The sequence below is a fragment of the Amblyomma mixtum genome, chromosome 9, assembly GCF_055824585.1.
Source record: "Amblyomma mixtum isolate Tamu chromosome 9, ASM5582458v1, whole genome shotgun sequence".
Taxonomy (NCBI): Eukaryota; Metazoa; Arthropoda; class Arachnida; order Ixodida; family Ixodidae; genus Amblyomma; species Amblyomma mixtum.
This window is the reverse complement of record NC_143020.1, coordinates 116,798,531-116,825,864: the sequence shown is the minus strand read 5'-3', so window position 1 is coordinate 116,825,864 and position 27,334 is coordinate 116,798,531. Positions and strand designations below refer to the sequence as shown.

Below are 27,334 nucleotides of genomic sequence, written 5' to 3'. Positions count from 1 at the left end.
CATGACCTGCCTTCGACTTGACCTGTGGCGCCAGAAAGCCAGGTTCATTTGATTTTGTGTAAAGCGGACACTATACCGCTCTAGTCTTCAAATTGAAGCGAATTGGCATTGAGTCACATCACAGTGCTGCCAATGACTTGTCGGCGCAACTTGTGAACGCTCACAGCACGAAAAGGGGCACGCGGACGGAAAGGAGAAATACAGGATACAAGCGCTAACCTTCACCACCTTTGATATAGCGCACTTTATTAAAAAAAAAGGACAGACAGGAAAAGGGCGTTACAAGGCTTATCATCAACAAAAACATGACAAAAGCCTGAAAGGGGCTCTCAATAAAGGTGCAGTATATCCTACAGCAAAAACTTTTTAAAGGTCAACTGCGAGAATTTTGCGAATTTTTTGCGAATTTTGCGATATTCAAGGATTCAAATCTATATAGGCTGTAGGTAAAGCATGCCAAGTGTTTTTGCACTAGTATTTAAAATAGTGACGTAATCAACGATTCCATTTCGCGCTTATCCTCAATGCAACTGAGGAGTGCAAGGAAATTCAGCGTGCCGTCACGGAAGGTACTATTTCAAATTACCGCTGTGTCAGCTGCACCCTGCCCTGACTCGTTAGACGCTGCCAAACAACTCTCGGCAGGGTTTCCCTTCGTGTGGCGTTGGTTTCTTTCTTTCAAAGCTGGCGTTTGTGGGTTGAAAATGTACCCGTACCTTTGATGACGTCATCATGCTCTCCTCCCCCCACCTTGGCGTTGTGCGCTGCGGAGAAGCTTAAAGGGCATCCGGATTTTAATCGGCGATTACTTCACTATTTCAAGTGCTAGTCCAAAAAAACTTCGCATGCTTCACCTGCAAGTTTCACACATTCGACCCTCTTAAGCTCGTTCATTTCTAAAACATATGCAGTTTTCCTTTAATGCGTTTAGGAGAAACTGAGCAATTTGCCGCTGCAATTTGAATTTCACCGTCTTCACGCTGTTCCCTCTCCTGTCGTCTTTTTTCGCACTTTCCTAATCCGCCGGTCCTAATCTCTCGGCCCCACAGCCGGCTGCCGGCGCGCGCGGGAATTCACTAAGGGGAGTGGGGGGGGGGGGGGGGGGGGGGGGGGCGCCGGAAAAGCGACGCGGCTGAATGGCCGCGGCCATGGTAACTGCATGAGGTCTGAAAGATTATAACCAATAGCCATCTCTGAAAAGACATACGGAGGACGTGAGATGGAGGCGGGTGCGAGTATGAAAAAATCGCAGGGAATGGGCTCGCCAACTTTGGCGCTCGATAGTGCGCTCTCTTCTGCATGCAGAAATGTATTATTAGGCTCACGTGTTCATGACAACACAATGTAGGAATTGAGCGGGTTTATGTACTCTCTTCAAAAGGTGTTTCAGATCTCCTTCAAAGCCAGAAATCCTGAGAAAACATTGACTTCTCATATGTGCACAACGCACGCACGTAAGCCAATTATTTTCGCAATAAGGATGCGCACAGAAAGTTGACGCGTTTCTCAAGATTTAAAACTACTTCATTTAGGCAGCTTTGATAAACTCTCTTGTTCTTTAGTCAGCGTTCAATTCTACCTCATATAAGACGGGATACATCGAAACACTGCACCCTGATCGAAAGGGTACTCAGTAGTAGAATGACACATGGAGAAAAGTTCTCTGCTATTACCTCAAAAATACAGCGCTAAAAGATAGAATTCCCGCTTAGATAGAAATGCCACCATGACGCAGGGCCACATGACTAAAAGACTGTAGATACTGTTGCTGCCTAAATGAAGCTTCGATAATCCTCCGTCCCCTAGGAAGAAGCGAAAAGGGTTCTACCACTACCCCGCCCTTGAATAACAGCGCCTCCTAAAAGGTTTATCTGCATCGCATGACTACATCGTAGATGCCACTCGAGTCCCCCTCACACATGATTCCTCTCCAAGTCACTCTCAAACAACTAAAATAGCAAGTGCATCAGCTAATGTCGTGTAGTTATTGGCAATCTTTCCTCTAAACCGGCTATAGTGACGTTCACAAGTAGTTTTCACACTTACTATTCTATTGCCGTAGTCTCGTTCCTGCTCTCTTATAGCTCTCGATAAGGTGCACAAGGCGCTAACTGTAGGAGGCAATTTTATTGCATGTCTCAATTGCTTAACGCTATCAAAAATGAAACAAGTACGAGCGGCTTTAAATTTCATAGCGCCGCGATGACTACCTTCATTGAAGTGCATGCAATGTGCACGCGTAGACAGTGGAACAAAATGTCAGAGCATCGCTGGCCAATCATTGGAAAGTGATGAATGCATTCACTTGGAGTCGCATTCGTACAGTGTTTGTGGGTGGTGTTAAGCTCGGCATTTCGCGGGATTTTTGTTTATTACTGCATAGCACCAGTAATTAATAATTAACATATAAAAAATTAGAGTTGTAACTTAAAAGTCATGCAGTGACATTTAATTCCAGCGAAAAACTGTAACTAGCAAGATCACTAATAAATGACGGGAGCACTCTGTCTTTGCTAGAAGCCATAAAAATACCGTCTACCTCCGAGATTCGTGCATTGAGCTGTTTGTAAAAGTATCTCGTCCGTCATTTGGCTGACAAATCTGGCTTTTGGGCTGCTGTTTTTATTTGGAACATTCAGACGCAATTCGGTCTTGGATAACAAGACAAAAGGCAGATATTGTCTGCGTGATGAAGGCGTTGTCCCACTTACATTGGTCAGCAAGTACAAGTGAAGGAATACATTATTACAGCAATGTTAATGAAAGTAAAAAGTAATAAAAACACCAACAACACAATTTCGCAAGTTTTCGAACATGTATGCACGTTTTGCATAAAAGAAATGCATAATACTCATGGTATTGTATAAGACAGCATGTAACATTTCAAAGCATATCCTTTTCAAAGCTCCTAGGGGACCTACACTGCTGAACGATATCAAGGAAAGATAGGTGGGTGTTCAGAAATTTAAATGCATGTAATAAGGGAGTAATTGCTCATTGACATCCACCCGAGCGCAGCCATACGGCTACAAAGGAAAGCTATTCCTTTGTAGCCGTATGGCTGCGCTCGGGTGGATGTCAATGAGTAACTACTCCCTTATTACAAATCTACTCCACCTTGGCGGATTCCCCTAAACATTTGACCAACACTGTTCCCACTTCGAGTTATTGATCAAAATAGCTCTCGCCCTAACCTGAGCTTGCCGCCCGGTTAGCTCAATTGGTAGAGCGACTGCTCCGGTGAAGCGGTGGTCCCGGGTTCGAACCTCGGAACAGGACAAATTTTTCTTTAACTACGAAGTTTCTGAGAAAGCTGTATAGTTTTCCTTTGCAGCCGTATGGTTGCGCTCGGGTGGATGTCAGTGAGTGATTACTCCCTTATTACAAATCTACTCAACCTTGGGGGATTCCCCTAAACATTTTACCAAATGCATGTTTGGGTACCATAAGTGATTCTTACGGCGGGTAGTTTGAGGAAGCTTTGTTTCATGTACAGTGTATTACTGGGCAAGCTGAGTTTAGACAGTTTTGTTGGATCTCGTATTATTTCATTTCCAATATGTGTGACAAGTTGCAGCTAGTATAACTGGTTAACTTTAAGCACGTTATGTCTCAGTAACAACGAGGACGTGTGTTCGAGCCGCTCAAGGGAATAAATGTTATCTGACCTGACAACGTCCTCGTGTGTGTGTAAGGTTATATCAAAGAGAAAACGATATTGAAAAAGAAATCCGGCAGATAATATTATCAACAAAGGTGACGGCTTGTTCGCGGCAAGCAATCTATCCCGAAACCTAAAGTGACACACAAATGTCAAGACGTCAGTGCCAACAGCGGGGGCACTGAACCGAACTTCAAGTTTTCGATTCAAGGAAACAAGAGTTACCGTTAAGTGACGTCAAATGTCTGCTCCAAGAAATCAACTACATAAGGGGCCAGCACTGTGATTTGCGCGTACGCACGGAAGACAATGAAACTCATCGTCTTGGCTCTGCTCGTGACAGTGCCCGCGAAAGGTAAGGCGCCTTTGTCGTATGCGAGCAAGGATGTGAACAGGAATTACAGGCGGTCGACGCTTAGCTGGTAATTTTTAGCATTACCCTGGGTTAATTTAGTTGCATTTCACACAGGTATAGCTACAGCAGCGTTGCCCACTTCGGCCAGACCTGCTGACGCCAAGTACAAAGTTGATTTGCTGTGTCATTTCGTCGAGGAAATAATCGAATTGAGGGTGCCGGCCATAGTTCAATCAGCGCCCATCTGATGCATGCATGGTCTTGAGTGTTCGATCCCTGGCATAAAATTTGGCCCTTTGAACAAAGATAATACATTAATTTCACCTCGCGCAGTTGTTGCTGACCTGGCCGTTTGTAACATTGTTTCTCGCTGGAAATTTAAAAGCCGTTGTTGATATAGTTCAAAACATCTTTCGGCAAGCAGGGTCAGAAAAAACTGCCCGCATTCAGCTGTCACTTATAACCTATTAGTCATCCGCTTACCAATTGATGAAAAGAAAGAACGCCACTCAGCTGTCGTCATTGGCACTGTTATCAAACTTTAGTGGTATCAGAGGCGACACTGAATGATGTGCGATCACTTTTGCTGAACATAGAATAGGCTGAGAATAATTTTATAGAGTTATATCTTGTTTCCGAGACTAATTTTTGTATATTTCAAGTGAATTGTGTCCTAGATAGCTTGCCCCATTTTATTCTTACCTGTTAACTTATACATTTTAGGCACATTTTGCAAATACGCTTTTGATTGCCAACTGTCCACTTTTACTATTTTTGCGTATGCACTGTTATGTCGTTCTGTTTCAGTACAATTGTTTCTATTCTGTACTTTCATTATCTCTGTTAATTGCCACAAAGTGAGTAGTACCGCAATCTTAAAGGGTTCCTCGGCCGCGTCAAGCTGTTTCAACAGCTTTTAGCCGTGGGACTTTTGCAGGATGTTTTCTGGGCAAATAGAGAAATGAAATGAAGTTAAAGAGGAAGCAGAAAGGGGGAAATGAGGTTTCGGCACGAAGTTGGTGGAACAGAGATGCCTGCTTCATCGACAGGGCTGAGATAAGGCACTGATCGAACAGGCATCAAGCTTTGCAGCCGCAGCTATACACTCCGAAACAAAAAAGGGCAGAAAAAAAGACGATGTGAGTTTCTACTAAGATCTATTTTTTTATTTTTTTTACGTGAGCGCGAGAAACATTCCATCCACATTTCCAGATCAATCCCGGAAAACTTACGAGCTTTCATAAACAGTGCGCAATGGGGGTTTGACGATAAGCTCTACAGGTCCCTGACGCTCAGCATGGAATCTACTCTGGGTGCTGTGCGGCGGCATTTATTTTATACATGCCTACTGCGCCCCGTCAGACGAAGCGGAGAGATGAGGTTACAGACGACAAGATTCCTGACGTCGAGGCTGATGTCAGGATGTTTAATGAATACCCAATATACGGCGCCAAATCGCTTAGTGCATGCGTACCTTTCTGCTGCACTACATATCGTAAGCAGTCACGAACAATATTTAGCACGTTTCCTCAATATTCTTCAGAAGAACATTGCACACTTGAAGAGACTTCAAGGCGCAAATTAATCATAACCGTTCACATGGTTGAATCTGCATAGAAAGGACACCGCGATTGGAACAAATATGTACTGTCTGTATACTTTTGTTTTACTTGCAGTGTGTGTTTATTGCAAAAGAGTTTCTGAATATAGCATTGTGAAATGTGCTCTTTATAATTTTATCCAATGAGAGCAGGGCAGGAATTCCATGGAACTCTGTTAAATGCAGATATTTTATAGCTGTATTTACTCTCTGCGTATGAGTCCACTGCTGTTGTGATCAGCTGCTGAGGCTATACGCCCGGCAGGGCGCGCAGGATGGCTTTCAAGCTTAATGAACGCAGCTTTTTACCTTGCGTCCTCACCCCTTGCTTATGCAACCTTGAGAGAGTTAACAAAAGACTTCATTCATTCATTCATTCATTCATTCATTCATTCATTCATTCATTCATTCATTCATAGCCTCTGCCTTACGTTTACTGCAGGGCTGGAGCAGCCGAAGCTGGTCTACCCTAGGCTGCTTGAAGAGCGGTCCTCCGATGGAAGGATGATGGTGCACGTGCATGACGACCTGACGCTGAGCTTAAGGAAAGCATCCGTGGCTGCCCCTGAACTTAAAGTTATCATGGCAGAAGACGGCCGCCCCGTGACACGATTCGTGAGTAACAGGGGAAAAAAAAAAGATTCGCAAATATCCTACCCTTGCAGGACATACCTAAAAACACATATCGTCAATAAATACTATTCAGTTGATAACTTTTAATTATGTAATGTAGTTCGTTCTGTGTATACAGTGATGACTTTGTCTCGTGTAAAAGCAGCTCAATATGAAAGGGAACATTCAGTTTGCATACAAGAGCGAATTTTGCCATTACAGTTGAACCTCGCAGTAATGAAGTTGAAGAGACCCAGCGATTACTTCGTTACAGCATTGTCTTCGTTATAGCCCGTGCTGACCTAGCTTCCAAGGGGAATCATCATTCAATCATTATATCCATTTATTTTGTCATAAACCGTTTCATTATAACGAGGTTTGAGAGTACTTGCGCACAGAAGTCGAAAATGTCTTACGGAAAATATTCGAAACGAGGACAGACAGAACGCTTACACAAAGCCAAAGAATGACACTTGACATCTCGGCAATATGTGACAGTCAATGAACAAAAGTTACGACACCCATATCCGTTCTTTACATTCTCTTCTATTTTCCATCCAATTTTGCTTAAAGAGACACTGAGAGTACAACCACCTTCCAATTTCTGCAGTTAATAAAAATCGGTTCTATCGCTCCTTCTGCCTCCGTTGATGTTTGTTCGGAAGCAAAAGACGCTTATATATTGCGAGAAAATTGGATTTAAAAATTTTCACAGCGTCAGTTTCAAACTCGTGACGTCAAGACCGCATAGAACCTAATGATCACCATTTAGAAGTCAAGCTCGTTTTAACTTAGCCTCAGACATACTCACCATGGAAATGTCTTGATGCAACCACGGTTTTCTTCCGAAAACAGCCGGCAGTGGTGACATCTGTATTTCATTTTTTGAACTTGCCTAGCTTACAACAGCTCTTTTATGAGTGAAAGTAGATTATTTGCAGTCAGAATTTATCGCCAGGCGCTTTGGAATTTTCCGTTCGCTTCACAGAGCCTGCATTTGTGCTTCACGCTGCGTTCGAGTTGGAGGCGTTGCGTTTAATATGCCTGTGCGTGATCTTGTAGCAATGATCTTTTTTTTTTTTTCGGAAACCACAGCACGGACATGATACATCAGTGAAAAAATTTCTACGACATGCTTTATTATTTACGCGAACATATAATGATATTCTGTGCAGATGTTCCATGGTTTTTTACCCCGCCTTCTCAATGACATATAAACAATGCATTTGAAACTATTTTCCGTTCTCAAACAGCAGTCCCTGCAAAAGACCACTAACAGCAGCTCCTGCGAAAGTAAAATTATTATTTTGCGATTCTGCAGGACAATCAGACACAGACGAGCACTTTAACTCTGTGCAAAGTCTGTCCTTCTAGAAACACTAGAGCCTTAAGTTCTGTGATGGTCAACTTGGTTCCTAGAAAGCCGAAATGAGTTCCCCCAAGAAATGAACGAGTTCCGTCAAAACAGGTCTGCGACTGACAATATCATCTCCCTCGTCTCATCAATTGAGGAGTACCTTCATGCTGGGTACATCACGACAGCCGTTTTCCTAGACATCAAGGCTGCCTTTGACTCTGTCTTTCACCATGCAATTCTCGCCGCCTTTGCCAGTCTTGGCCTTGGAGGAAAGCTATACAAATGGATTGAGCATTATTTGAAAGAACGGCAAATTTTTATGACCACTCCAAACGGTCCAACACGCTTTCACGCAGTAGAGAGGGGCGTACAACAGGGAGCGGTGCTCAGCCCTCTCCTGTTCAATATTGTCCTTATACACATAACAAGAAACCTTCCGCGAGGGGTCCGCATAACAATTTATGCTGATGATATCTGCATCTGGACCGCATCACGCTCGCGCTATATCACCCAGCAACGTCTACAGAGAGCGCTATTGCACATTTCGATGTACCTGGCTTCCAGAGGTCTTCGTCTCTCGCCAGAAAAGAGTGTTGCAATGGCGTTTACAAGAAAAACGATGACCCGATATTCGCTGCTCCTAGGCGGACGATCGCTACCATATGTACGATCTCAGCGATTCCTGGGTGTTGTAATCGACTATAATCTGTCACGGACACCTCACATCAAAAAACTCCGCGAGAGGATCACTGCAGCATCGCAAGTGTTCAGGTTCATGGCGGGAACAAGGCGGGGTAACAACTGCCGATCAATGCTTCTGCTTGAAAAAGCCTACGTTGAAGGAACCTTGCGCTAGTGTCTACCAGTGTTTCAAAGATTATCTACATCAAGCAATAAGTCTCTCGTTGCCGCACGGAACAACTGCCTGCGAATATGGCTAGGCCTCCCAAAGGGTTCCTCTGCATCAGGAACAGTAGCGGAGGCAGGATGTCTCCCACTAGAGGTGATTGCCGCCCAGGAAACTATGCGTACCCATCTCCGCCATGTTCTTCAAAGGAAGAAGCACTTCCTGCACCGTGTCCACCTAACTCAGCAACTCTAGCTTTGGCCAGGCAGTGCAGCTCCTGCCCATCCCTACTATTAATCAGCCACAGAAACTACTACCTCTGGCCTTTCCTCCATGGACACTCTCTCCTCTAAAGGCGAAGAAGTTTGTTTCAGGTGTGAATGCAAAGAGCCGCATGCCACAGGCAGCGCTTCTGCAAACTACTCTCGCCTACTTAACGGAGGAATATAGGCAGCACACCCATATCTTCACCGATGGTTCAACTACTAAAGAAACCTCTTCATGTGGCCTTTATGTACCCTCAACAGGCCATGCCCTTTCTTACCGGCTGCAGCGGAGGACATCCTCTACGACAGCTGAGCTTCACGGCATTAAGGAAGCTGTTTCTTACATCCTGCGCCGAACCGCCGACCGTTGGGTTATCTTCACCGATTCGAAAGCATCTCTCCAGATCCTGGCCAACCTGCTGAAGAAAACGAATCACCAGCCAGTTTCCCTGGACATCGGATATCTACATCATTTAGCTATTGCCGCAGGCCACTGCATAACATTTGAGTGGGTACCTGCTCACTGTGGCATTCAGGCTAATGAAAAAGCAGATGAAGCGGCGCGTAAAGGCCATCAACATCGGAGATACATTAGAACTTTTTTTACGAAATCTGATGCGTCCCAGATGGCCAACAGTTTTGCTTCCGAAGAAATGTATCGGCTTTGGAGTTTGCCGACACAACAGTACCAATTTCTTCACTCAATCGACCCACATCTTAGATCAAGACTCTCACCCAGAATTCCTCGACATCTGGAAACACTTTATCATCGACTTCGTCTGAATGCTGCATATACAAACGGCTTACGATACCGTTTTAGACAAATGGACAGTCCGCACTGTGACAACTGTGCCGCGATAGAAACTGTGGAGCATATCTTGCTTGAGTTCCCTACATATGCTAACGAGCGTGCGTACTATGAACATTGCATGCAGAAGCTCTGCTCAGTGCCCCTTACAATGGACAAAGTTTTAGGTCCCTTAGCCTGCCTTAGGCAACAGAGACTTGCAATGAACTTTCTATTCACATATTTAAAAGACATTGGACATCTCGATAAGCTCTAAATTCCCTTGCACGTTACCTTCATGTATTCTTCATGCAGTGAACTTCGTCAGCCCATTTGACGGACTATGCACTCCATCATTCCATAGGTTACATCAATACTCGCCATTGCATCCTTAGTACCCATTTCATGGCCGCATTTCATCTTCGTTTTTTTTTTGTTTTTACCTCTTCCACTCTGCTCTCCTTCTCTTTATCTCCCAAATTCCCCTCCCTACGCGGAGTAGCATGCCAGCGATTTTTAAACGCCGGCTAAATTCTCTGCTCTTCATTAAAGAGTCTCTCTCTCTCTCTCTCTCTCTCTCTCTCTCTCTCTATGGTCAAACTCACGTTGGCCTTATAATGTGCAGTTCAATTTACGTTTAAAGTGCCCATTCCCTACTAATTTTCGCCTGCCATCCTACCCCTCTCCCCTCCTCCCAAAAAGGAAAATTAAGAAACTATTCTGCGCTATAAGTTGTCGTTTCCTTTCATTTCAATTTGCTGTGTTTGCTACACTGTTGTGTGTTTATGAACATTGCAAGCGAACGTATGGTGTATTACAGTACAACGGCGAGCACATCGAGCGAGACCTGTATGAAGATGAGGAAAAAATTGCCACACTCACAGTAAGGCAAAGCGGGAGTGGCGTTCGGATGGTAAGTACAATTAAGATCCCACACTTTGTTGAGAAGCGGTCAGTGCGATCCCTCGCTACATAATCGTCATCATCATCAGCCTGACTACGCCCATTGCAGGGCGAAGGCCTCTCCCATGTCTCTCCAATTAACCCTGTCCTGTGCCAGTTGCGGCCACCGTATCCCCGCAAACTTCTTGATCTAATCCGCCCACCTAATTTTCTGCCGCCCCTGCTACGCTTCTCTCGGTATCCCGGTTACCTTGCCTTCACATTACATATGCCCTGCCCGAGCCCATTTATTCTCGATTTCCATTAGGATGTCAATAACCCGAGTTTGTTCCCTCACCCACTCCGCCCTCTTCCTGTCTCTTAACATTACACCCATCATTTTCCTTTCCATAGCTGACTGCGTCTTCCACAATTTAAGTTGAACCCTTTTCGTTAGCTTCCCCGTTAAGAATAGCAAAATACAATAAATCGCACAGCGGTTTCTAGGGATAAAGAATTTTCAACAAAAGCCCTCGAAACACTTGCGTTTGCCACAAAGTTGTCGTTAATACTAGTCCAACTTAATTAAATGTACTGAACACAAACATCTAAAAGTTTTCTTCGGCGTATCAGTGATCAAAGGCAATAATGGAATGCCAGACCCGCACAACTTGAATGTACTTAACACAAAAAGCTATAAGTCTTCTTCGGCGTATCAGTGATTGAAAGCCATAAAGGAACGCCGGCACTGCACAGCTAGTAAATTTTAAATTTTTTTTACTTTCTCTTTGTATCAGCAAGGGCTAGTTGGGCCAAGTCACAGAATTGAGCCAGTATCGGTCTCAGAAAAGTCCGAAGAGGGCGTTATTGCTCACCGGATTTACGAGATCGAGCAAAAGGAGATGCTGGACAAAACTATCAGGCATAGAGATCAAGGTGAGAAACTTCTGTCATCGTTGGGTTATGCTTTAAATTATTATGCAGTCCGCGCTTTCTTAATAGTTAGATGTTAAATTTGTACGTGCTCAGAAATGTAACTGTTAAGGTACATGGTTACATAAAAAGCTGGCTAGTTCAAATCAGATCTGGAGTTTCTATTTCTTGAGCAGTTGTTCGCGCTACTCTGCCTTACGTATTAGTCCGACAAATGCTTAGATTATCGGCAATAAATATGTGTTCATGAGGCAACTGGATGTTAGGTCTCAGTCCTGTCTTGTAACCATAGAGCTTAAATAACCTGGTCGCCTTCTGTGTTTTTTTCTAAAGCAGGCGATGGAAACTCGAACGAATTGCAATTCCTAGATGCTTCATAGCTTCGTTCAGGAAAGTATGAAAGACACATGCGCTAAAATTGTATATAGCATGAGGGAGAGGTAAAACCTCTTTCATGACAGTGTGTTTGTAGCTCCTCATAATTTAAGTGTGTATGAAGAAATAGCTGAATGCAGTGTACGGCAACTTGAACGCCCTTAAATATTGACAGAATAAACAAAGTGGTCAAGACACATTGGAATGCAGCGCATGTTTATTCTGCCACTACCTAGCGCATTCACGTTTTCACGCGATAGCCATAAGCACCGTTCCTCACACTGCCGACAATGCAAGTGCTCCGACAACAAGGTGTGCCCAAAATCTCGTAGTACGTAGCTTGATGTTAGCCCGATGCAATAAAGAAGCAGTGGCTGTCTGTAATGCAATTAAGGCCTTTCGAAACTGCTAGCGGGGTCTCTTCTTCACTATGATGAGTACAAGTCTCCTTTTGTATTCATATGCTAAGAATGCTACGTAGTGATCAGGGTAGGGGATTGGCAAAATGCTTTCTTGCGAAAATAAGCAGTCTACGAATGCTTTGGCGCACCGCGCACATGAAACTGACCTCGAAGTAGTCTGAAGCTACGCTTATATCTTTTAGGAAGGTTTGGTAGCGGACTGGACAATATGGACCATTCTTTTCTCTGCAAATGTGTCTTGATCCTTGTAGTAATACGCGAGCACGCTATTTTCTCGATGATTCCGTCTTACCCAAAGAACGAAGGCTTACCCTAAGAACGAAACGTTACCAGAGGAAGCGAGACAGCCATAAAAGCGTTTTTCGGGCTCGAGTCGTCCGTACGACAGGATCGCATTCTCAGGAACGTCATTATGCGATAGCACAAAACCCTCACCAGAGTAAAAACCCTTCGCTGTCCGGCGTGACCCAGAAAAAATTCTGATTGGCTGCAGGGCACTAACGTCACCAGTGAAATCATCATAGAATAAAAATCCTATTGGCCATAAATACGTGACGTCAATAAACCGGAAGTGGCGTCACCAGTTCAGAGAATGCCATTGGCTGGAGGGAAGTGATGCCGCCACCAGACGAGCTTCGTCTCTGTGAAGCCTCCACCTTCCAACCATGGCAGGTGGTGTACGGAAGAGCAGGACAGACACGAATCTATAATGTTTCTCCATAAGAGCGAGAGATGGTATTCAAGGAGCAGAAACTTCGAACGCGCGTCAGATCCTTCCGTCACCCCTCTGCACTGTTCATTCCCGTCACGTGACACCAACTACTTCGCAGAAGTATCCTTGCGCCCTTCTCCAACATACTGCTCCCAAGCATTACAAGGGCGCGAATGATACAGAACTCCAGCTTTCTCGACATCACTTTTAATTGTGAGGCAACTGTGGAATATTGTAAGCTACTGTTGTGAACATATTTTGTTTAGAATGGTCTAAATTTCTGATGCATAGCAAAATCTTGCTTTTAAATTTTTGTCGCGCTTGGACCGAGTAATTAAGACTGCCAAAGGAAACCAACTGGAAGCGTTTCTGACAATAAATAGCAACAACGACAAGTGCCCTGAGGAGGGCTATGCTGATTTATTGATTGTTATGGTGCAAAACCTTGCGATATGCTAAAAAAAATGCTTCCATAAACAGCTTCTCTTTGTAAAAAATGCGCTTGTTCAAAGTTCCTGGGTATGATGTGTGTGGACACTTTTTTTTCCTGCTTTTAACCAGCACGTTTTGCATTACAGCCCAAGATAATGCCCTCAGCGAAGATGACCTTGAAGCCCGACAACTGGTACCAGAGGAGGTCACGGTTGAAGTATTCATTGTGGTAGACACTGCGCACTACAAGCAGTTCAAAAATACCTCGGTTGTGCTGCAGTACCTGTGCATCGTAGTGAACGCAGTGAGTTACTGCTTTTGTTAGAACGTTTCACCCTACTTGAGAATGAATTTCCTAGCAAAAACAAGGCTAAGGTGTACTGATATCATGCGCATAACTTCAGGCGTATACATTGGGTGTAAAACTAAGACAAGATATTTCAGACTCTGGATGCCCGGATGTCTGGATGTCCAGTACTGGACAGCATTGGTGGAGGGGAGTCCAAAATTGCGCACGCACTTCTCGCAAGCTCGTCCCCCTTGCAATTCCAAGCCCGAAAGTGCAACGCCTCCTTGATACAGGTTTCAGGTGGCATTGGACAAATCCACCTTGCTACAGCAATACACCTAGTGCAACTTAGCCTTCTCTTTCTCCTTAACCTCCTTACAAGCTCACACTCTAATCCTCCCCCTGAAATTCGACCCCCGGGGAGCTAGTGAACATGCGCAGCAGGCGCCCGGTAATTCAGTATACGTCCCCGCTAGTATGTCCCCGCTATGCTAAATCTCTCAACTGTCGTTCCTCCTCATGCATGTTTCTTAACACGTCATTATCTTTTTTTTCTTAGGCGAACATCAGATACAGGGCCACATCAAATCCTAGGGTGAAGCTGATGCTCACAGGCATAGAAAAAAGTGAGGTAAGAATACGGGACGTGATACATATGTAACAACTAACAATACTCGTCCCATGAAATTCCTTTTATTTTTGTTTTTCCAGCCTGAAGACGAAAAAAAATACGCTTTTATACCTAAGGATGGCTATCTTTTCGACGACCTTACAATAGCGCAATTCAGAAGCTACGCTTACAAGAAAAGGATGGAATATCGTTATCCAGACGCCGTCTACCTCATGACAGGGTACAGTTGTCCTCAGACTCTTGAGAAATTAATTACAGAGCTCTTAAAAACTTGGTCAAGCAGCAGGTCTTTTTTTTTTTTGGAACTAATGCAGGCTCGACGTAATGACAATTTACGAGGGGAAAATTACTGATGCTGGTTTGGGTGAGTATGCTGGAGTTTTTACTGATTTAAATTGAGTATTTAAGGCGTACACTTCCCCAGGTACATCTATATAGGTGCACTTATCACGTGAATAATAAGCCAATATAAGTAAAAATGCAGAGCGATGCCCCAAGTGAAAGCAGAATGAGTTAGTACATTACGAAAACTGTAATTTTGTGCCCGCAAAGCCTAGTAGTCGTGAATAAGGTATGAACAGAAACTTATCGTCAGTTTTTTTTTTTTTTTTTTTCAAAACTCAGACGTTTCGTTTAATGCCACATAGGGCTGAGAGATGCATACAGGATGTGGATATTTTTTTCCAACGGAAAGAACTGCTGAAAAATAAAAAAGAAAATGAGGCTTAAAATGGAGAGGTGGTTTAGCTAGAGCCAATATGCATGCCATTTTTATAATTTGTTCTATTTTCGCTGACGAAAACAAAAAAGATCCCGTCCTCTGAGGGCTTTTATTAATGGCTCGTTACGTTTTTTTCTAACCAAAGCAAAATTAAGTTCTGATGTTTAAATAATTTTTGGAGACGAATGCGTGGTGTGTAGGCATGAATAGCTTACAAAAATGTACAGGACACCTGCTCAATTATATAAATATAGAAATGTTGTAATTACACAAAGAAGGGATATCTCGTGGTATTGAGAAGCCAGAAGACGTAACTTTCAAATAAATTCCAGACATCATCTGCTGCATTCGGCGGAAACGGAGGCATATATGCTTCATGTTTATTTTTCCTTTACTTGCAAAAAATATCTTCCAGCGCAGTACGCTACGGATTGAAATGTACGCAGCAAGCGATAAAGTCAATTATCTTAAGTTTTTTGGGTTGGTCTGCGTTGGCACAACCCTCTCTAAACAGATGACGCCACTAGAGACACGGAACTAGCCATCGACATCAGGGAAACTGGAGAGGTTTTAAAACTCGATGACTTTAAAAGGGTCCAATGTGCGAAACATGCTGGTAAAGCCTGCTAAACCGTTTTGCGCTAGCATCTGAACTGATGGCGTAATCACCTAATAAAGCGGATTAAGCGTTCAGGCTTCTCTGCAGTGCCAGCGACGGGCAGAGGCCCCGATAATGACGTCACGTATGACGGTGCTACGTTTCCAGCAAAGAAACGATTGTTTAAGAGCGTGTCCTCATGAACTGTCGATCATCCAGTAAGAATGTAATTATGATTCGTAATGATTAATAATGACTGAATGGAAAGCTTAAATGAGCAAGTCACTAAACAAACTGTCAAAAAATTAATCGAAAAATAAAAACAAATAAAATACTATTATTGAAGTATTAAAATAAAATAAAATAAAAACCTAAAGTAAATAATAAACACAAAATAAACCAAAGTACTAAAATAAAGTATGAAAATAAAATAAAAATAACAAAACATAAGAAACAAAATTGATTAATTATATTACTAATAGTAACAGAAGAGGCAACGGAACTCAAAATGCTTTCGCATTTCCGCACGTAAGGAGACTTAAGTGCACCTTTAATTTTTGTCTGTTGCAAAACTGTATTTGCACTGTCTTTGCCGAAAGTAACCAGACAAAGGAGTTTGTTTCTTAGTCGTCCAGCGAAGCACTTATGGCACCCCCTAAAAGGTGGAAGGCATAGGTTTTAAAAATCGACGAGCTTAAAGGGGTCGAATAGGTGAAATTTGCAGGTAAAGCATGCGAAGTCCTTTTGGGCTAACATTTGAAATGACGATGCAATCGGCGATTAAATTCGCGACAGCCTTCAAACTTCTCCGCAGCGCACAGCGCCAACTGAGGGAGCGCATGATGACGTCAACAACGGTACCAGTACGTTCACAACACATAAATGCTTGCTTCGAAGGAGAAAAAACAACTACGTCAAAGGCAAAACCCGCCGAGGGTTTTTTTACAGCATCCAACGACGCACGGCAGGTTGTGGTTGGCGGCAGCAGAATCTTACCTTCCGTGACGTCACACCAGGCTTCTCCGCACTCCTCCGGTGCTATGAGGCGAAGAGCAAAGTTTAATCGGCTATTACTTTTTTTTTTAAATGATAGCACAGAAACATTTGATATGCTTTACTTGCAGCTTGTATAGAATTGAATACTTGAATATAGCAAAATTCTCAAAAAGTGGTGCAGTTGCCCTTTAAGCTCCAAATCTGGGTAAGGTAAGGAGAACACTCGTAGACATTTTTAGATAACTTATAGAGTTTAATGGTGCCATGAGGTCTTCAGTAAATGGCTGAGAAGCAAACAGCGTTGCTTGGAAACTTTTGGCAGAGACGATACCTGAAGCCTTAGGTGCTCAATATAATAACGCGCGTGGCTTGCGTAATGTCATGGCGTTCTAGATACGAAAATGTCGTGCAAGCTAGAGTCTTTCCATCGCAGGAATCGGCTTCGTCTCCAGCGTCTGCTCATATCACTTCGTAGCTCTGGGAGAAGACAGGCCGGGGCTTTTCACCGGAGTGCACACCTTCACGCACGAAATGGCCCACGTGTAAGATCATTCTCCGGTGCTCATTACACGACGGAAAAACGCGACACGGTCTCTATTTTTTTTTTTAAATTTACAATACTGTAAGCCATTTGCATGCTGTTGAGAAAGAAAATACAAAAGAAATGCACCTTACACAGAATGAACGGACATTCCGTCCAATTTTCCAATTCATGTTTAAAATCCTTGGACCCAGGTCAGAAGCTCCGGCATCCATCATGCCCACCTCGACGTGAAGAAACATTGCTGTGTCGCCTCTGGCTTGGCGTAGCTTTCACCAACGATTACTCTTTCTTAACCGGTATGGCTGATGGCCCTGCATGTGCCATTTGCGGGTATGACGAGACTATATTCCACATTCTTTGTGACTGCCCTGCCCACAGCACCGAAAGGCAGTCTCTCAGCCGTGCGCTGGAGCCACTGCCCGCGGCGACCGTCGGCGGTCAAGGCCTCACAGGCACTGCTCCGCTTCTGATAGCCTGTGACTTTAACGAACGCCGACTTTTCATAGTGACTTCAATTTTCTGCGACTGTCTTTTCTCTTTCATTTTTTTTACCCCCTCACCACTTTCCCCCGTGTAGGTTAGCAAACCGATTATTCTTCCGCGGTTGATGATGATGATGATGTCCTCAGGCTGAATGGCACATACCCACGGCGGGGGATTGGCCAGGGTGCATAGCGGATACAAACGCACTCATGTACAGTCGGCCAAATCTTCAGCTGGCGTGCGCGACGGCCGCGTTTTCCGCACTCCTGCAGCTTATGACGGCGCAAACTTGCTAAATTATAAACTTTAAGCACAGGCTCACTAAGCCCCTGCTTAATATTGAGCTTTCCCCAAGCTTGCTTCGTCACAAAGCGCAGGAGCGCAGAAAAAGCGGCCGTCGCGCACGCCAGCTGAAGATTTGGGCGGCTGTACAGGGAATGGAGTATATTTAAATTTAAAATTTTGGGACGCAGAGCTAGAATTTGTACAGAACAAAAAATACGGAGAAAGAAAAGTTGTGAATTCACATTCTAGCAGAGAAATCTACCAGATGAAATTAAATAATCGTGAATAGAATCGCACACTGGTTTCAGGGCATATCCCTTGGCGCTTGCCCCGAAGGATAAGAGAATCGGAATAGATAGAGGATGCCCAAGCCGAGCGAGGGGGATCTCCAAGTAAATTCTACGGAGAGCAGCGAGCCGCCGGCAGGAGAGGTAAACCTCCCTGCCTTTCCTCTTCTACCTCCTCCTCCTTCTGAATGAAGGAATGAAGGAAAAGCCCACAGCTGGCTGCGATCTGCCGCTTAAGGCGGACCATCACAAGCAGGTAGCCTGTACTGCCAGCGTCTGTGCCCACCGATACGCAAGCGATGCTCCCAGAAATACCATGCGAAAAAGTTCCCCGTCAAAACTGAGAACACTCACTGACTGATAAAACAAAATTACTTTGTCTGGCTCTATGAACGGTTGATATGATGAGGTGTCAGTTGGGATGAATTATTACCGCTGTCACCATCATCTCACGGTTCGCGTCCTCACACTTCTTTCAGTCTGGGTGCATACCACGATGGAGAGGGCCCCGAAAGTACGTCCGACAAGCACCCTGGAGCCAAGGACTGCCCATGGGAAGACGGGCACATCATGAGCTACGTTAACAAGGGCCCCAGCCACCACCAGTTCTCTAAGTGCAGCTTGAGACAAATTCAATACGTTGTCAGGTAAGACCGTGCCTATTACACTGACCTCGCCGCGCAGCGGTTCGAAGCCAGCCGTGACCAGAACGCGACATGCAGTGCTTGCACTGAGATGAAACAGACTAGCGAGCAGCTTTTAACAATGCTGCAAAACAACTTGATGTGAAGGGAAACCACTTGCTGCATAACCAATCAATGTGTACCCCTTCCTCCCTCTGAAATGCCGGAAATGGGGCTATGAACAAATAAATAAATCGACAAACGATCATTACACTCTCCTTAATTGGTTCATAGCTGTTCGCTTACCAACTTACTGTAAACTTCAGATGCTCCTAATAAGAAGCACCCGAGGTGTACAGTGTGCATACTGTTACGAAGACGGAGAAACGGGCAATTCAAAATAATACGACTTATTTCATCATGTCGTCCTACTCCTTTGCTTGCCACCTCGTATCAATATAGGACTCCATATGTGCAATAAGACTGCCGTATAGCAGTCTTAACCCTTTGAAGGTTTTTGCCGTATATGTACGGCGGCGGTTTTCTGTCCCGCAAGGTCTTTGCCGTACGGTACGGTTTCGATCTTCCGTTTGAAATTTTGCGCCAAAAGAACGATGCGTGCTCACTGGGGTGTGCTGCCACCTCTTAGGACTTACAAGAAGTGTTTGAATTTTGTGCTGCCTTCTTACGGAGATAAGCAGAACTTATGTCTAGCTTTAGCGCGGCGGCACAGACTGCGGCAACCGCGGCAACACCCCTTTTGTAGTTTTGGCTTCGCCGCGTGATCGCAACGGAGTCGCGCGAAATTTGAGTTTTATTTTTGTCAGCACTATCTTGCAGGGGCTGCCGAAGTTGATTTCTATCTTTATTGGCGCTGCTCTTAGCTTGCTTATCACCGTTGCTCGCGAGGTATTCTCGCCCTCTGTGGCAACGCGCCTACGCGGTTTCGATTCCGCCGCGGGATCGCAACGGAGTCGCGCGAAACGTGTTTTCTCTTTGTGGGCACTGTTTTGCAGAGGCAGCGAAAGTTGATTTCTATCTTTATTGGTGCTGCTCTTAGCTTGCTTATCACCGTTGCTATTCTATTCTATTGAACGTTTTCCAGTTGTGAGTGATGCTGTCACCAAAGTACTGTTCCTAATTTTTTTCTTACTATTTATTCTCGATTATATACATTTTGTAGATTGAAGATCCGCAATAAAGTAATTTGACCACCTGGGAAAGTTTTCTTCAAAATAATTCGACCCTCAAAGGGTTAAAGCACACAACATAGAACTCTAAAGCAGCTTACGGCCTTGTAAATAAGGGCCGCCTTTTTAAACTCTTTTAAGTTCCAGTTGTAGTAGGTTTTGTACAACATGCATTTTCGCACACTTTAGTTGTATGCAGACCACCGAATTCAAAAAAAAAGAAAGGAGAAGACATTAGAGCGCACTTTTATTTATTTATTTTTATACTGTCACCCTGAGCCAGGACAAGAGTTGCAGGACGTATAGAATAAAAATTATTACACATTTTTAAAAAAGAAGAAAAAAATAAAATAAAGAAACAAACCAATGAAACTATACAATTCGCTATAGTTGACAGCGCTTAAAAGTTTTTGTACGTGTTTTTTAACCTTTTTCTATTAGTGTTGCTACGCAGCACACGGAAATGCATTCGACACCTTGTCGAGGCTGACAGATTTCAGAGCAACCCCGAGCGAAAAAGTAGAGTCGCTCAAAGCAAAAAGATAGGTCGACACCAACACCCTGATTAAATATAATCATTAAGTAATGTTCAACAGTCTCGCAAGGGAGCAGCAGTTCACAGTTGATAGCGAGGTGCTGGAAGTATTAAGGGAATACGTCTACTTAGGGCAGGCAGTGGGCGCTGATGCGGATCATGAGAGGGAAGTAACTAGAAGAACCTTGAATGGGGTGGAGCACATATGGCAGGTTCTCTCAGATCCTGAATGGCAGTTTACCAATATCCCTCGCGAGAAAAGTATACAACAGCTCTATCTTAAGCACCGGCACTCACCTATGGGGCAGAAACGTGGAGGCTAACAAAGAGCGTTCAGCTTAAGTTAAGAACGCAGCGAGCCATGGAAAGGAAAATGATAGGTGTAACGTTAAGAGACCGGAAGCGGGTGGAGTGGGTGAGAGAACAAACGTTGGTTAATGACGCCCTAGTCGAAATCAAGAGGAATAAATGAGCTTGGGCAGGGCATGTAATGCGAAGGCAAGATAACCGCCGGTCCTTAAGGGTAACGGAGTTAATTCCAAGAGAAGGCAAGCGTAGCAGGGGGCGGCAGAAAGTGAGGTGGGCGGATGAGGTTAAGAAATTTGCGAGGATAGGGTGGCCGCAGCTGGCAAAGGACCGGGTTAATTGGAGAGACATGGGAGAGGCATTTGCCCTGCAGTAGGCATAGTCAAACTGATGACGATGATGGTAATGATGTTGTGGTTTAATTTTGTTTTTTGTTGTTTGTGGCACGCTGCTCGAGGGCTCTACGACAACGGCGCTCTGTTGGCTGTTTTCATTTGTTTGTTCCGGGACAGTGGAAACCATTGCATTTACTTGGCTGTTACCTGATTTGCGGTTCATTCTCTTTTAGCAAAGCTGGAAAAAGCTGCTGGAAGGTGTTGTCGAAAGGACACTTTATGGATGGCGTGTATCCAGGAATGACGGTGTCATTCGAAGCGTTTTGCAGAGCGCTGCCGACTGACAAACTGAACAAGAGATACGAATACGCCAGTGTAAGAAAAATTCAGCCTTCAGTGTTGTTTACACTTTGGGCAGCTGGTTACCTCTAATGTAACAATTAATTTCAAATTGTCGCTAAAACAGAAGTCATATCTCAATAGTTTCGTTGTGCGAGACAACTTCGAAGAGACTAGAAGTTGCAACGAGAAAAGAAATTTTCTCAGGTGTGTTTCGAGGGGTAAGAAAATGCCAGATTTCGCGTGTTAATGTGCTTATTGTATTTTATTATTTGAATCGCAATCCTGAAGATAGTATTGTTAAGAGACCAATTCACTTCAGACAGTTTTCGAAGTGCAAGCTGTTCGTGGCGAGTATTGTGGAATATGTTACTGTCTGATCATTACCGTCAAAGTTTAATGCTGTTATACAGAGGATAAAAGGAATAACTCTGGAAATAATCAAAAAATTGTCGCTAAGTTGTCAAGCTGTGACTGCTGCCTCCTTAGCTTAAGTCCGCCGGGGCCCGCATACTTTTAGTTAAGGCGGGATCCACCTTACCATCAGTGTAACGTTTTAAGAAAACTGCAAAGAGTAAAAAAAAAGACTATTTGGTATATTCGCAGTCAGTCTTCTCCATTTCCAAGAATACCTTTTCATACATTTGTAAGGGTTTGTTGCAGGTTATAAATTAGAATTGCGAAAAAAAAATCAAATTATGCTAGCAACCCTGTCGTGCTTTTACTTGTTACACCGTTTAGGAAAGACACCAGACCTGATGTCGTTATTTTTGTCTCTCAGGTTCAAACAGCGACGTGCAAGGTGCTATGCTTTTTCCACGAAGACTTCACTACGCAGTACGGCACAGTTCAACTCCCCTTGGATTACAAAGGACAGGCACTTGACTACATGCCTTGTGGAGACAATCACGTAAGCTCCTAGCTACTTCACTTTTGCGATTTTGTTCTGCACTAGTATTTTGGGAAGCGTGTAGTTATGAGAAAAGACCTGCAGTCTACTTCCCTCTTGCCAAGGTTGTTGTAGACTACAGGTGCGGTTAGCCCTGAGCGGTTAGGCCTACCGGCAACTGTTTAAACAATAATAAAGGGCAAGAGTTCTTGGCACACTTCTGTTAATTAGCAGGGTACCGTCACCAAGCACACAACCACCCATAAGCGTCTCTAGCTGCTTCAGTCGAACCTTTCTACAGCAGAATGCATTCCGTTCAGGCGACCCGTTCGCCATGATGGCGGCGACAACGATGATGATGATAATGATTCGCAGTAGGATGAAGACGGATTATACAGGACTAATTTACTGTTATTAATGACTCAGTTCAATATAGCTCGAAACCGGTATTTTTCTCTGTCACCTCCTCACCCTAATTTGCCAGTCAAAATAACGCAAGGTAGAGAGAAGGCAGGAAGATTGGATTCTTGCTGCCAGCCAACCTTTCGACAAGAGGACTTCTCTTAGCGAAGACAAGCAAAGACAAGTCCTGTAGTAGAAAGGTTTGCTAGCAAAATTACAGCAATGGTAATTAGTAACTTGCCAAATTTTCGTTTTAAGATGGTGATAAGACTAAACTTTCAGGTAACCTTAACAAATCTTAGTGACCACATTTCATACGGCGGCCTCCCGATAACGAGAACCAAACGCGTCGTTGCATTGCTTTTAAAACTTCCAGTTCTTTAGCATTAAGGCCAACATGAAAAAAGAATTAGTCGATCATTTTTAACGCGCTCATTCTATAACACTGCCATACTCTTACAAAACAGTTTTAGACAGTCTATAGAGTGTCTATAGACTTTTGTCTATAAAATCTATAGGCTGTCTATAGACCAATCCTAGAGAACAGTCTATAGACAATACAAATTCTATAGACAGCCTATCGACAATCTATAGATTTATAGCCATACACTTTTAATAGACTTTTGTCTATAGACAGTCTATAGACTATGAACTGACAAAAAGTAATACCTATAGGAAGTCAATAGAGTCAATAAGAAGTCTATAGACTGTCTACAGATCATTTTTATAAGAGCTGTTTTCAAAGGTTTTTTTCCGCTGTCAAAAACATATTGCAGAGCCACTTTTCTCATTCAGTTCCGGCTTCACTTCTCTGTGTGGACTTATACCATGACATCCCGAATGACGTCACCAGTTCCTTCCAGAGAAGGGGAAATAGAAACAACCTATTTAAGGGTAATTTCAGGGTCTCTCAAATCTCTCTTAACATGCACTCAAAATGGCCGAGAGATACCGAATTTCATTTTCTTGAAACGAAATCACCATCCATAAAATAGTACATTTAGTGACACTTTAGACAATCCTCACATGGGAACTCAGGAGTTTTTCGCATTGAAAGTTGTTAAGGGCATATTTTCAGCTTCTGCGGTGTTTGCGCAATGGGAAGGGGTGCGAGGAAGAAAAAAGGAGGGCGAGAGAAGCAGGTGCATCGCGGCACGCTGATTGGTCAGCACACAGTAACTTCATACATGAGGTCACTGCCATTTGCCAAGGCAGCGCGCCACGCTCCGCGGTTCGAGCACAGTGAGATCATGAATAGTAGCATAGTGACGTCAGACGCACTCTACCGGAGAAAAAAGAAATAATAATGAATAAAGGGTATTAGACTCACTAACGCAAACAGCTGTCCCACAATCCCGCGTTACACGAAGCTAACCGTCCTGTAACCTTTCTTTTTTTTTTAATGTGAAGTCACTACAGATAAGGTTTCCTTGCTTGGCAGCATTTTGTACACTCCACCTCCTCATGGTGTCATTGTCTTTTCCACAGATGTGCATCCAAGGAGTGTGTGAAGACATGCGTTCATATTCAAAGCAAAGACTCCACAACTAATACCGGTCAAGACAACGTCAGTTCAAAACGACCGATTCCACGAGATTTAATAGATCCACAACGAAGAAATTGCAGTTGCGGCAAGAAATCACCAAAGCATACAGTTGAAGCTAACAACATAACGCCGGGCTGAGCCAAGCTCTTTATCGATATACCAAAGTTGCATGTTTGTAAAAAAAAAAAAAGTTTCCAACCACCTGTACTCGTGTTACAATTGACATTACACAAGATCTAATCCCAACCAGGATTTGAAAGGCAGAAAATAAGTATACCAGAGGTGACGACGTAGGAGGGTACAAAAGGTTTGTAATATGCATAAAAGCTCTGCAGTTCTTGTATCTGGAAAAAGGTTCGCTCTCATTTCCCAGATCTACATAAAAAAAAGAACACTTAAATTCCCTTAATTTGGGGCCCACTGTTATGCTTTCTTACAGGAAATCATTCTTCGTGGCACACGTTGCTTCAGAGTATTTTCCGTTCAGTCTCTGAAAATAAACTACAACTACCGGCTCTTTTCAAAGTTACAGGAGAGGATAGCCTGTCAAAATGTATATGTTGTAGGCTGAATGAATTGACAGAAGTGGCGTCTAACAGGAGGCATAATGGGACGAAATTGTCTCGGAATTGATTCTTTATCGGCGTTTAGCTTATAAGCCGAGTTTCGATCATCCGAATTCGAAATTTGCTCATATCATGTGGAGTTCAGAATAAAGGGAGCCTTTTCAATACAACTGATGCTGACGCAACCAGAGTGTTGGTTCGAATAATCCGGTTGCTCGATATAGGCGAGTTCCAATTGACGAGGACCTACTAAGCTGAAACCCCAAAAAAGTTTCCAAGCGCATAGCGTCATTGAAGAGACCAGGTCTAAAACTTCGGACAGCTTTCGACAAAGCCGCCCCCCCCCCCCCCACCCCCCCCCCCCCCCCCCTGCTTTTCTTATTTTCACTCTACGGCAGAGTGACCGCGCAATATCCTGATCTCTTCTTCCTTTGTCGCTAAAGCAAATCCCGGTCACCGGCATTGCATCATTCTTGCGGTCAAGTGGCTGGCATTCGAAGTTCTGGGAAGTGCAGTGCATGCTGCAGGCTTGAACTTCATGTATTTCAACGCCGGTCATGCTGTTCGGCATACACTTAGACCCTTACATAAACTGCGACACAGATGATATCAAATCCTTGTGCGCAGTAAAATTCGTGTCCCGACGCCAAGCTGCAAGTCCACCGTGCGGTTGCTATTGTGAAATTCTAATTGTTATCGACCTATTCGCAAAGGGAAAGAAAGAGGTAAAGAAAATAACGCTGAAAAGAGCGTCGCTAAGCCCGTTTACGAATGCTTTTAGGAACTACAGTCGCAATACTAAACCACTTTTGGGCGCAAACATGATCGCAAGAACAAACGGAGGGAATTATCTGGACAAATATGCTAAACTGGGCGAGTTGGAGCATTTGCATCTTTCGAAACGAAGCCCGAAAAAAAAAAAAACGAGGACACAGAAGAAGGCAGAGACACGACACGAGCTCTGCACGAGGCAGTGGAAATTGCGTATGAAGGAGAATGGGTTAGTGCAGAGTGTGCTGCACTTGGAAATACGCAAAATGTACTCGTGTACACATGACATGCATGACATGTGGGTGCCTCAGTTCAGTGAGTCATGCATGTAAAATCAGTGAAAACTATTCGCCAAAAAAAAAAAGAAAAGGCCAGTGCTTTCGCATTGAATTGCGTGTTTTTAAGATTCTCTGTTATTTTTTTTCCTTAATCTCTGACGGTTGGATAGTTTCGCCTCACTGACGGGGCCATAATTTTTCAGAGCAGCAACGTCAGCGCCTACATGCATTTATCTTGAGTCACAATGACTTTCGGATGACAACAGTCGTCAGAAAACCCGTCTGCCCTTTGAGCCGTTTCGCATGTTCCGTGCTCTCAAACGCATCGCAGTGGTTGCGCCTAAAATATGCCAATGTATAAGTAATATAATGGCAACAGCGGTCAGGCAAAGAAAAACGTCCACTTTCAAATCACGAGCAAAGTACAAGAACACAAAGTAACCCATACGCGAACGTGAGTTGTCAGTTGGGATTTGCCATTATGAGAGATCGCATATAACGGTGTTTGGTCAGTTGTATTCCGACAAAGTTTCTTTATGGCACTGGCTGCGTGGCAAGTGTGAGAGGTGCCGCTTTTAAAGTAGTGGCCTGCGATTCCCTATGAAATGCACTTCACAGGTTTCGTCGCCTTCATGATACTTCAAGCCGAAGGTGAGATACCTCTTCCCCGAAAGCTCGGTTACCCGCAAATATTGCGGCTACAAGAAGTCATAGTTCTAAGATAAAAAAATCCGCAGCACTAGTCCCTTCGAAATGGCAGAAGTACATAAGCACCTTATATGTATAGAAGCCAACGGTACGACTGCCCAGGCTGAATTTTCCTAATTTACCCGCCGCGGTGGCTCAGTGGTTAGAGCGCTCGACTATACTGAGCCGGAGTTCCCGGGTTCGAACCCGACCGCGGCGACAGCGTTTCGATGAAGGCGAAACGCAAAGGCACTAGTGTGCTGTGCCCAATGTCAGTGAAAAATCCCCAAGCTCCGCCGCGGTGGCTCAGTGGTTACGGCGCTCGGCTGCTGACCCGAAAGACGCGGGTTCGTCCCCTGCCTCGGAGGCCGAATTTCGATGCAGGCGAAATTCTAGAGGCACGTGTACTGTGCGATGTCAGTGCACGCCAAAGAACCCAAGGTGGTCGAAATTTCCGGAGCCCGTCACTATGGCGTCCATCATAGCCTGAGTTGGTTTGGGACGTTAAACCCCAATAAAAAAAAAGAAAAGAAAAATCCCCAAGTTGTCGAAATTATTCTGGAGCCCGCCACTACGGCACCTCTCTCTCTCTCTCTTTCCTTCCTTCCTTCCTTCCTTCCTTCCTTCCTTCCTTCCTTCCTTCCTTCCTTCCTTCCTTCCTTCCTTCTTTCCTTCCTTCTTTCTTTCTTTCTTTCTTTCCTTCTTTCTTTCTTCCTTTCTTTCTTCCTTTCTTTCTTTCTTTCTTTCTCCGTTCACTCCCACCTTCCTCCCCTTTCATTGCGGCTCGGTTCG

At 44.1% G+C, this 27,334-nt stretch overlaps 1 protein-coding gene across 1 annotated transcript in view; it reads left to right on the top strand.

Annotated features, from left to right (window-relative positions):
• Positions 1-3,970: 3,970 nt before the first annotated feature.
• LOC149330908 (uncharacterized) overlaps positions 3,971-27,334 on the top strand; it is a 47,031-nt gene continuing 23,667 nt past the window's right edge. The window contains exons 1-13 of the mRNA XM_089559509.1: positions 3,971-4,016; positions 6,059-6,231; positions 10,306-10,398; positions 11,165-11,303; positions 13,388-13,545; positions 14,090-14,161; positions 14,242-14,381; positions 14,476-14,525; positions 16,910-17,018; positions 18,555-18,722; positions 21,298-21,439; positions 22,185-22,313; positions 22,418-22,434. Coding sequence (XP_089415635.1) covers positions 3,971-4,016; positions 6,059-6,231; positions 10,306-10,398; positions 11,165-11,303; positions 13,388-13,545; positions 14,090-14,161; positions 14,242-14,381; positions 14,476-14,525; positions 16,910-17,018; positions 18,555-18,722; positions 21,298-21,439; positions 22,185-22,313; positions 22,418-22,434 — 1,436 coding nt within the window. The remainder of the gene's footprint in view (positions 4,017-6,058; positions 6,232-10,305; positions 10,399-11,164; positions 11,304-13,387; positions 13,546-14,089; positions 14,162-14,241; positions 14,382-14,475; positions 14,526-16,909; positions 17,019-18,554; positions 18,723-21,297; positions 21,440-22,184; positions 22,314-22,417; positions 22,435-27,334) is intronic.